Here is a 12,012-nt window from a genome sequence, read left to right as displayed (position 1 = left end):
TAACAATAATAATAAGTAAACTAAATTTAATTTAATTAAAAACATTATAATAATTTCGGAACTTCATTACAACCAATATCGCACGCACCTAGTTACTGTTACTAAAAGCAGTGAACTACTGTATATTTAAGCTACGGGACCATATCTTTTAAAATTCAGAACCATTCAATAATATAATAGACATATTTCATCAGACATATTTCTTCCACAAAATCAATGAGTGGTTCTCAATGAACAAACCATTTCAGTTCAGATTACTACATTTAGGTTCATCTCAGTTATTACTGATATCATTAAACTTGAACAGCTGAATATATAGCTTACATTATATAAGTATAATTAATCTTACTTAAGCAATTAAGCTCCAACTCTAATGTATGAACGCTGGGAGACACAAAGAAAACTGGGTCCACTTCTTACTGGCAAGTTGAGCTCAAACAGAGCCACAGCCAGATAAAGAATGCATGAGAGTCAAGCGAGTTAGAAACTGAAGAGAAAATCAATCAAGGTTTGACAACATGGAGCAAAACAGTATAATTTACAAAAACTCTTGAGTGAAATGTCCAGCCATGCAGAAGTGAATGTTTCCCTTTCACAGTGAATTCCACTGATCATTCATCATTTTTTAGAGCCTCTGCCAATGTGCATAGTTTGGTCTTTTGTGCATCTACATAGAAATAATAGAGAGTGATGACTCTCAATTGAGCCAAGGATGATGAACGCAAGCAGCTAAGTGGGAAAGAAAATGAAAAGAATCAAAATGCAGAAATGTCAAGGTAGATTCAATGAAGTGATGTGTCGGGTGAGCGGTAAAGAATGGCTTTGGGTGTCAGAGCAGATGAAGAGTTATTGAGTTAGCCTCAAAATTAAAATCAACTCAATCAATCAAGAACTCAATGCTACAGCTATATGTGCTTTTTTGAATGGCCAAATTCACACAATCAGTGTGATGGGGGCAGTCATGGCCTAATGGTTAGAGTTGGACATGTAACCCAAAGATCGCGGGTTCGAGTCTCAGTACCGGCAGGGATTGTAAGTGGGGGGAGTGAATGCACACTCTCTTCCACCATCAATACCACGACAGGTAAGACCCTTGAGCAAGGCACCGAACCCCCAACTGCTTCCTAGACGCCGCAGCAAAAATGGCTGCCCACTGCTCCGAGTGTGTGTTCACGGTGTATGTGTGTGTTCACTACTCACTGTTGTGTGTGTGAACTTGGATGGGTAAATGTTCTTTTCCAAAAAAAATTTAATAAAAATCTGTTCCATCTTTATTTGATTCTCTAACTCTAGCACTCTCTGTTCTATTTTAATTCTACTTTATCTTCTTTTATATTTAAAAAAAACTTTCTAAAGAAGCTTTCTATTTTTTCGATTCTATTTACTTGTTTTTCTTTGTGTGTGAAAAAAAAAAACCTTGCTATGTGTACTGCGTTAGGCTAACCGAGACTTGTCATTTGCACTTACATATTGTTGCTCTTTTGTTAGTTTTGATTGCTTCTATTGTCCTCATTTGTAAGTCGCATGTGCTAATTTAGATTCAGGTTCATATGGGCTCCTTTTTCACAATTTATAGGTCTAAAATTATGAACCTGAAAAACATGAAATTCCTATTATTACAATTTTAATGAAGTGAAAATTATGCACTATGATTTCATTTGTGCCCTTTTTCATTCAATTAAATGTTTTATGCTAATACATCACATTCTGTGATGCTGCTTCAGGATTTTAAAGGAGATTTTAAACTGAAAATTAACCATACTACCCTTAATGTTTAAAATAACGTGTTATTATTGTTAAAAATAATGCGCAGTGAGTACATATATCTGTGAACATCTCAAAAAATGGTATCACAGATCTTAAAACAAGCAGGGAAACATCTTTCCAGTATTCCATATCTCCACTTAAAAATGGTATATATGAATGGTGTATTTACCTGGCATTTAAAACACAATGTTGGGGTCACTAAAATGTTGAGAATTGATATTTACATGTATTGTTCAGAGGACCATCTTACCATAGCACCTATAAAAATATGCATGTATTATGCATTTGATGGTGCTTGTTTACAGAGAGCTTTTACATGTCAGAGAAGAGAGGAATCGGCCATCCAATTATGAGCCAGTGTAAATCATTTGACATTTCAGATTTATCATACGGTGTGATAAAAGCTGTTAGATCTTAAAATACTGGTGGCTGTTTGAAGAAAGCAGCAACAATATCAGAAACACATGTATTATGGGAGTTCTTCCTGCAAACACTGTAAATTCTATACATCTATGTGACAAAGACAGCTATACACTTAAATTAGCAGCTGAAAACAATGTTCTTAACATGGCATTTTTATATTACTTACCATTTTTTATGTTTTTGAAAAGAAGTTTCTTATGCTCCCCAATACTTAATTTGTTTGATCAAAAATACAGTAATATTGTCAAATATTACAATTTAAAATAACTATTTTATATTTTAATATATTTTAAGTAGTGCTGGGCAACGATTAATCATGATTAATCGCATCCAAAATAAAAGCTTTTGTTTACATAGTATATTAGTATGTACTGTGTATATTTATTATGTATATATAAATACACGCACATGCATGTATATATTTAAGAAAAATATATTATGTTTATATATTAAATATATTTATATATAATATAAATTATATGAATATAAATATATACATGTAAATGCATGTAAATATTTTTAAAATATATAATGTATGTATGTGTATTGAAATATACATAATAAATATACACAGTACACACACATATATTAATCGCTTAATCATTGCCCAGCAATAATTTTAAGTGTAATTTGGCAAAGCTGAATTTTCAGCATCATTACTCTAGTCTTCAGTGTCACATGATCCTTCAGAAATCATTCTCATATGCTGATTTGGTGCTCAAGAAACGTTTTGTATAATTATTATGTTGAAAACAGTTGTGCTGCTTAATATTTTTGTGGATTTTTTTTTTCAGAAGTCTTTGATAAAATGTTAAAAAATAACAGCATTTACTTGAAACAGAAATGTTTTGTAACAATTTAAATGCCTTTACTAGAAAAATAAATCTTTGAATTACTTTGTGGCCACTATTTAACTAAAACGAGGGGCCAAATTAATAAATAGTTAGATAAATTCTTAATTCATGGCCACAATTTAAAAAAATATTTTTTTATTTAATTTTATTATTTAATTTATTTATTTATTTAGTTAGTTTAGTTATTTAGTTATTTTTTGCAAGTTGTGTGGGGTTCTGTAGGTTTAAGCAAAAAGTCACAGGCCTGACCTTGGATGAGAGAACATCTCCACAGCCTCATTGGCTATGACTATAGCTGGCTAGCAAACAAAGCTGAATGAAAATGAATGAGAGTGCATGGTGACTGCACGCCTGCACATTACATGAGGTGATTAACGACAAACAGAGGCCAGGCTGTTATAAATGCTGCTTGGCTCTCAGAGGAACATTTGCATCCTCTTATTTCGCCTTCACTGTAAACAAACAAGACCTGTTGGGATACACAAAATTTACAGATGATATTAAAATCCCTTAGGGAGTTAATGCAGTTTTAACATGGCTGGAGACATTTTAAAATCATCAAACTACACAGATGAACAAGGAGCTACAGATACTTTACACAACATTCCTAGTTCAAAAATGAACATTCTTCAAAAAAAAAAAAAATTACTACACAAGAACATGAACATAGTTCAAAAATAATTCAACCACAAGCTGTTCTAAAACTATATGACTTTCTTCTGCACAACACAAAAAGAAAATATTCTGAAAAATGTTTGGTAACTAAACATTTCTGGTGACCACTGACTTCCACTGTATGGACACTGAGACATTTCTCAAAATATCCTCTTTTATGTTCCTCAGAAAAAAGAAAGTCATAGGCTTGGAATGTCATGAGGGGGAAGTAAATATATTTTTTGGATTAACTATGCTTTTAAGATTCTGAACATTAGTCTGAACATCATGTGAAGAACATGCTTTGAAGGAGAAATGAAAACACATGATTCAGTTAACTCAAGATGAAGAGAGAAAGCCAAGGAAGAATTCTGTTATTAGACCAAATGTTTTAAAAGTTTGAAGCAGAAGAAACTTTAAACTTCTAGTTTTGCTAAAGGCTCTGACTGAGAGACCCACAAATGAGTCAGGGGACTTTCAGACCCACCACAATCAATGTGCCAAATTTGATAACTTTTCTGCAAACCGTTCTGAGGGCTGTTATAGACTCCCAGCCAGAAGAAGAATTATAAAAGAAATGGCAACAAAAACAGCAGGGACATGGAACTTCAGTGCTCAGCCCATAACTATGACAGTAAAAGGCTTTAATTATGTTTCCGTGCATTGACATTTGAACGTTTTATCATTAACACAGAGGGCAGGAAGATATCACACCTCATGCTAAGCTTGCCGAAGCCTGTGTGTAGGGGTTCTTATCTCTGAAAGTAAGCGGTACAAATTGGAGAGCGCTCGAGCAAGATGCACAATATCATTGGAATAATGAGGGCTATTTGTTTTTTTGTTTTGTTTTTTTTTTAACCAGAGAAAGTGGGAATTTAAGCTCCTTAAGGCAGAGAAGAAAGATATACAGAGGTGGACAATGAAGCAGCAAATAATGACAGACACATGCAAAAGTAATTTGCTCTTGGTCAAAAAAAGAAACTTTGATTATGTGCACTCTACTATAATTTTAAAAATAAAGGATTGGCATTGGCATCTATGGTTCCAAGAACCTTTAGGGTAAAAAGTGTATTTAGAGTATTAAAATGCTCTTTACACTAAGAAAATTAAAAAAGGTTTTATTTGGGAATTGTTCACTGAAATGTTCGTTGGGAACCCAAAATGTTTCATCTACGGCAACACTGCGAAAACCCACTTTTGTAACCTTTATTTTTGTTAAGAGTGTTTGATCACCTGACATTCCTTACTCTGTTTATTAATACATTGTCTAATGTGACAATGCATCCAATCCAAATGTTGCTATGAGGTTGCTAAGCTGTTCTGGGTAGTTGCTTACTAGCACAAGTCAAAAGAGCCCACACCAAGGTCCTTAGATATGGATCAGTTTCCACTTCAATGCAGGTAATAAGGTTTTGAAAAAAGTATGAGCAATAGTAATAGTGATAACTTGAATTAGCAAACACTGACAAAAAGGCGTATCCCTCCTTTAGTATGAGTATTTCAAAAGAGGACAGAGGACAGACCACCCTATTTAGTGTACAGCTGTCAGTGTTACTTGGCTCTAAGGGGAAAAGACGAGTGTGTGCGAGTGTTTGTGTGTATGCACATAAACATATTTTGGGGACATATCTGTGCCCAGGAGTGAGCCAAATGTGACAAAACCTTCTTCTGGGGGCTTCCCAATTGTAAAAAAGTTTTATGTTACAGTTAGTGTTAGGTTATGGTATTTATAACAAGCTGTATATATACATAAAAAAAACAATAGAAGTCTATGGAATTTCCCCATTTAGGTAGCTAAGCAAATGTGCATGTGGGCACTCACTTAGTAAAGGTCGACTATGGTCCATGACCTCTTCCTCCAGACCCGGATTGAAACTGCTACTGCTTTGCTCGCTGGCCACGCTGGAAGGGCTTTCCATGTGAAAGCTGGTTTGAGTTGGACTGGTGATGTTGGACTGCAGAGGTGTTTGCACTTGGCCTCCACTCGATTCTGAGTGCACAAAGACGTTCACAATTTAAAAAAAAAAAAAAACTCTAAATTCATATTCAAAATTTAAGCTGAAGATGGGAGTATGGAATTTCCCCATTTAGGTAGCTAAGCAAATGTGCATGTGGGCACTCACTTAGTAAAGGTCGACTATGGTCCATGACCTCTTCCTCCAGACCCGGATTGAAACTGCTACTTCTTTGCTCGCTGGCCACGCTGGAAGGGCTTTCCATGTGAAAGCTGGTTTGAGTTGGACTGGTGATGTTGGACTGCAGAGGTGTTTGCACTTGGCCTCCACTCGATTCTGAGTGCACAGAAAAAAAAAACCTCTAAATTCATATTCAAAATTTAAGCTGAAGATGGGAGTATTTTTGGGAAACCTATAGGGAAACAGTCTTTCATTTTATAATCCACTTTGGGCACACTAGTAAAACAAAGCCATTATAAAGGCAATCAAGCTGCAAAAACAAACAAATCTAAGCTTTAGGGGGATTTTTGTTTTCTGTGAAATGTGGTAGATCTGACAGATGGAGTTGTATTAGTTTGTAAGAGTTTGTGTGGGTGGGTGGGGAGTGTCCGTGTATATTCAGCTGTGAATTTTTAGGAGTTGTGTATTACCGGAATCTCTTCTTTGATCTGTCTCAGACATGAAGGTCTTCCTGTCACTGCTGCATTCACTGAGCTCGGCATCACTGCCATCGCTTTCACTTAAGTTAACTTTAGAGACAGAGAGAAAGACAGAAAGACAAAAGGTGAGAAAGTGATTAAGACAAGAGATACATGACAGAAGGAAAAGGTACAAGAGAAAAAACAACTGAGGGTGATTCAGAATAAAAAGCATAGTGTTGTATATGCACAGGGATACAAAGAGGTTTTTATGAATATTAAAACCAAGCAGTTGTAAGCAGCTGCTGTGAAGCTGAAATTCTCATGGCCACGAATCTGCATACGGAAATTCTTGTTCATGTGGACTGCTATTGAAATGACTGGATTTCGCCCACGAAAATTTGCTGAACAACAGTAAATGTGACCACCCCTTAAGGAACAGGATAAAATTGAAGGTATTATTCATTGCTAATCTTCCCTTATGCCATAGCTCTCAAAAATCATTCAGAGCTGAAGCCTTGTGGGTAGCACTATGGCATGTGGTGAAGTTGCACCTTGGGCGACCTGAGTTCGGTTCCCAACTTGTGGTCCTCTCCCTTTTGCTTCTTGTCGCTGCTTCACTGTGCTCTCCAACAGGTGAAAAAGGCTAAAAAATGTAACCAAAATAAATAATTTCCATATTCAAACTTGTGGTGTAAAGATGCATCACACCAGGTTTGATGTCAATGAGTCAAACACCAATACGGATGACAACATGGCATTACACTGAATGAGACTGAGAGCTTTGGCAGAAAGGAATATTTTTACTGATCACTAAATGCCTACATTCTATGAACATTCTTGAAAACGCTGTCTTTTGCATTCCATGAAAGCAAAAAAAATGGAAATAAATAAACATCAGAATTTCCATTTTTGGGTGAGCGGTTCTTTCATGATTTCTGATCTGACCCAACTGACTTTGTCAAATTTTAAGACCGAAACAGACCTGGAAGTGATTGTTTTCTTTTGATTTTGTTTTAGATTTCATTTTCAGTACAAAACAAGTATAGCATAAAATAATTATGATTATATTATTATTTGGTTCATTAATTTCAACCCAAACCCAAATGCAGAAACCAAAGCACAGCCCAAAACCCATTGATTGGCAAAACTCTTACACAGAGACTGAGAGAGACTGTCCACCTTCCAGCTCAATAAAACACAATCCTGCAACACCAGGAGAACATTGTTTATCTGAAAGACTACATATACAGCATTCTGAACTAGTCTGTAAAACAGCTCAGGGCAGTGCAAGAAGGTAAATTGGAAAATACAAAGTAGAACAGAAGCATGGGGACAGAGAGACAGTGACAAAAAAAAGAGTGTGCCTCTAAAATAATTTAATTCTCTTCTCCATTCCACTGTTTCTGCTTTCATTTTCTGAGCAGGGGCAGGTAAGGATACCGTGAGGAACTTCTGAGAGGCTTCAAGTGGACATGGACCTTTGGCTCTCTTTCCAAAGCCTTCATCATCCCAGCAGCACATGCGTGCCCCCGATCAGCGGCTTGAGCCCAAGCTGAAAATTAATATTTTTATCAGAGAGAGAAAAGGCAAGCTTCGGATCAGCACCGTTCTGCCTTCCAATTTGCTGCACTCCATCTGCCATGGTTTCAATCAGAGGAAGGAGGATGGAGCTGCAGTATTGTGGTGTGTGTGAGCAAGTCAGAGAGAGAGAGACCCATCTCCCGTCACAGACTCTCTCTATACCACCCATCTCTCCAATCTGGCTTGATAAATACGGCTATAGAGCAGCAAATTCTGTCGTCATGCTGAATCACTGTTACACACTCAAAGACACATGGGTTGGTTTGCCTTGATCTATGAACCATAAGAAGACTTTTCATGTGTTTATAGCGGCTTTGTGCATGCATATTTATGCTACAAAATTCGGTACTAAAAGTGTGTGAGATTTCAGAGGCTAAATATATTTTACTTCAAGTGTTTTCGAGTCAAATACAGCAAATGGATAAAGTGCGAATTACATGATGTGTAACGCTTCAGCTGATAGCCAGGTCAAAACGGACCGGAACACAATTTAAAGCATTTTTAAAAACACACATTAAAAAAAAAAAAAAAGGATTGATGTTTATTTTGATAATGTTAAGCCCATTTAACCCAAGTTCTGTTCTTTCTTTTTCTTTCCTTTTTTATGTACCTCTTCTGGGTCATAACTGACCCAAATGCAATAGGAGGGTTTTAAAGAAATAAGAAATGAAGATACTTTAAATAACTGGTTCTCAACTGGTTTTGATTCAGGACCCAGATTTTGCACTGGACATCAAGTGGTGAACACAGTAACAAAACTGAAACAAAATTGCATCAAATTTCACTGCATCTACACTGCTAACCTAAATAACAGCAAGACTACCTCTACCTAAAAAAACTCTAGTAATTATAATAAGATTCCAGTATTGTGACAAAATGCCTTATTGCAAAATTGTCAAATTTAAAACTGAAGCAAGAAAAACTGTCCCACTTACTGCTCAAATAACAAACTGAAGAATCACATTTTAATTGAAGAATAAATATAAGGGTGCTGTGCTATAACAAGAAAACCCTGGTGGAGGGGGAAAAAAAGCTGATTTATCTGGTTTAACCTGGTCATATGGCTGCATGCATCTGCACACAAAACTGGAAAACACTTTTTGATCTAGTAAGGACAAATCTAATGAGGCAGGTGCAGGGTTTCTGCAGTGTTTTAAAATCAAATTTAAGACTTTTTTTAAGACCTGCACAAATAAAATTAATACCGCATGCCATTACAAAACAAACCAATACAATATAAATATTATTGTACAGAGTCTTTCTTAGTCTTTCTTTCCTGTGACAGGATGGTCCAGAGAGAAGCCACAAGAGTTTACGTTGATTTAAATGCCAAAATACCAATAATAGCCAGGGAGGGTGAAAAAAAGATTTTATGCATTATGAGGGACTTTTAATCATAAACGAGCCCAAAATACACCAGGACTCTTATTTTAAAAACGTCTATGCTTTACTACTTCCAGCTGCTCATTCAAATAGATGAGACATAAAATATGCACTCTGACTCGATGCAGTTCTAATACAGTATATGCACTTTAATTATTTACATGCGTATAGGTTAAGTACGTGCATCACACAGCGGCTCCGTTCACAGTAGTCCAGTGATTTGGACTATGAGATGGACACTTGCTTCTTGCACTCTATGTTGCACTTTACTTTTGCTTTAAAAAAAGGATTTCATAAAAATTTGGATTTCATTTGGTTTAATAAAATATAGTTTAATAAAATATTCTTAAGTAAAATTGTTGATTTTTTTTGTGGGAAATTAATCGGTTAGATTAAGCGATTAATCAATAACTTAGTCGATAGATTAATCGAAATAAAAATAGTCGTTAGTGGCAGCCCTAGGCTCTACAACCATCTACAACATATTATAATTTAAAAACCATAACGTAAACAGTCAATTCTTTTTACGGAGCCACTAAAGGGACATGGTTAGCTGCTTGCTAGCAGTAAACTGTTACATTAACGCAGCTCCATTCTTCGCGAAAGATGGATAAAAAGGTGCACAGCAAACAAAAACCTAGAAAAATGATATGCAACCCGCCAAACGCTGGCCGAATCACAGAGATGCCGATTCGCACGGGACTAATATTATCACAGGACCTCGGTCGTTCGGCACGCTGCATTGAGCAGCCGCGTTCAGTTTTTAATTGTAGTGTCTGTTCTTTTACTGAACTAAATTATTTTTATTTCTATAAAAAATCAAAACGACGGTGGGGGTCGGTGCCGCGGTGGGAAAGTGACATAACCGGTGTTGCGGCTTAACACCGGTATCACCGTCAGCACCGTCTATCACGGCAAGCCTACTTACCACATACACAGAGTAAGGAGAGATGACTGACAGGACAATGGCGAATGATTTGCAGATACTGAGCACCACTGACAAATATCTAGATCATGATGCCGGCTCAACATCGTGATGTCTTTCAGCCATAGGCGATGGACGATGGCATCGTCTATCGACTCAACCCTATATCGCAGCGACTTTTCCATCTTCAAATTAAAGACGTCTTAAAATAATTAAGACTTTTCTCACACTATTTGAGACATTTGATTGCCTTAAATTTGATCAAATCAAGACTTAAGGACCCACTGAAACCTTGAGGTGTTTTTTTAACCTGTCTGTCTGAAAACAAACTCTTGTTTACAAGGTACCAGGATGACACAAGCAAGTGCTTTTGAGGATGAAAATCCCTAGATTTGTTGCAAGTTTAGTAAGATAAAATCTTTTAATGATCCTCAGAGTTTTGTATGAACTATGATTGGTCGCTGTACATGTCAGTCAATCTGCTCATCCTGCTTCCAGAATGAACTGCAATATTTACCAAACCTTGAGGTCCAGCAAAGGTCTGGTTACACAAGACTAGTATTAGTGGGTCCACTAGCTTATTTCCCAGCCTAACCAGCTAAATAAAGAAACAAACCAACAAATAAAGCCTAATGAATCAATTATACTGTACTGGAATCTAGCTGCCAACATTATTTAACAGCCACTTTGGTTTCCTGGAAATCATTCAGATAATAGCAAAGAAAAAAAAAAGCAAAACAAAACAAACAAACAAAAAACTATTGAAATCTGTGAAAATGCTGAAAATGAGTCCTGACTTCTTGGATATTTCATCTAAACCAACAAAAATTAAATAATACAGCACAGTATTAATAGTATTTTAATAATATGTTAACTCAGACACCCCTGTAACTAAGACACCTACAGATGAATGAAATTTCCCTCAGCCTGTTGCCTCCTGATATTCAGAAACGTTCAGTCACATTACTAGCAATGACAGCACAGGCCAGACAACAGAACGAAGAAAAACTAACCTCTGCTAGGGGCCACAGTAATTCAGATCACAGTACTTCAGCCGACTGAAATGTCACTAGACTTACAGTTAAAGGTCTCAACAAATATGAAGTGATTGTTTACTTTCAGTCAAACAGAGACAGGAATCCACAGGGCCTCAGTCATGAAGCAGACATGTAGAGACAGGGAACTTAATGTGGGATTAATCGGTGTGTGTATCCTTACCTCAGCCTGTTTTTAACATTAAAGAATGGTTTACTGACACCATTTGCTTAGAGATACTAAGCTTAGGGATACTTTACAGGGTAACATACTGTTTTATAGTTTTCTTGACAACAAATTGACTTCCTGCATTTTAGTTACATCTTACATTGGATCATATGCACTGTGAAAGTAAATCATATAAGGGCCCTGATGACATTGAAAAACCTGCAGAGATTTACAACAGCCAGTGACCTTTGGCGGAGACAACAGAAATGATTGCATAGTGCCGTAAATGAAATACCCGTTTTTGAGCCAACCATGCAACCACACTAACCCTGGGAGAATTTGATTTGCTAGACAAAATAAAAGCTAGTGACTTATCATATAATGTTTGTTGTGATCTCTATCAATAAGCAAGAATATTTAGCAAAATCCTTTCTTCACGTGGTGTATTAACTGAAGGGAAAAGACAAGCTGTTCACAGAAACAATGACCATGTCAGAGGTGAACCTGCTTGAGTCTAAGATACAAACCACCAAGATGAACTTCTGAACTTAGGGCGTGTTCACACTTGGCGTCTTTTTTGACAAGAAAAAGTTGACGAGCGCTTTTTTAGTAAAATAAAAAGCTGG

The 12,012-nt window shown here is 36.3% G+C and overlaps 1 protein-coding gene and 1 long non-coding RNA gene across 2 annotated transcripts in view; both read right to left on the bottom strand.

Annotated features, from left to right (window-relative positions):
* Nucleotides 1–5,584, bottom strand: part of LOC107710730 (uncharacterized) — a 56,374-nt gene extending 50,790 nt beyond the window's left edge. Inside the window, exon 1 of the long non-coding RNA XR_001636629.1 lies at nucleotides 5,521–5,584. This is a non-coding gene — a long non-coding RNA (uncharacterized LOC107710730). The remainder of the gene's footprint in view (nucleotides 1–5,520) is intronic.
* Nucleotides 5,585–5,751: 167 nt separating this feature from the next.
* The window catches only part of LOC107710708 (rab effector Noc2-like), a 50,675-nt gene continuing 44,414 nt past the window's right edge, over nucleotides 5,752–12,012 (bottom strand). The window contains exons 7-9 of the mRNA XM_016515542.1: nucleotides 6,304–6,402; nucleotides 5,822–5,989; nucleotides 5,752–5,756 (exon numbers count right to left, since the gene is read on the bottom strand). Coding sequence (XP_016371028.1) covers nucleotides 5,752–5,756; nucleotides 5,822–5,989; nucleotides 6,304–6,402 — 272 coding nt within the window. The remainder of the gene's footprint in view (nucleotides 5,757–5,821; nucleotides 5,990–6,303; nucleotides 6,403–12,012) is intronic.

This window comes from Sinocyclocheilus rhinocerous, unplaced genomic scaffold (genome assembly GCF_001515625.1).
Source record: "Sinocyclocheilus rhinocerous isolate Xijiao unplaced genomic scaffold, SAMN03320098_v1.1 scaffold597, whole genome shotgun sequence".
NCBI classification, from domain to species: Eukaryota; Metazoa; Chordata; class Actinopteri; order Cypriniformes; family Cyprinidae; genus Sinocyclocheilus; species Sinocyclocheilus rhinocerous.
Note: the sequence above shows the minus strand (reverse complement) of the source record. Positions and strands in the feature narration are given on the sequence as shown.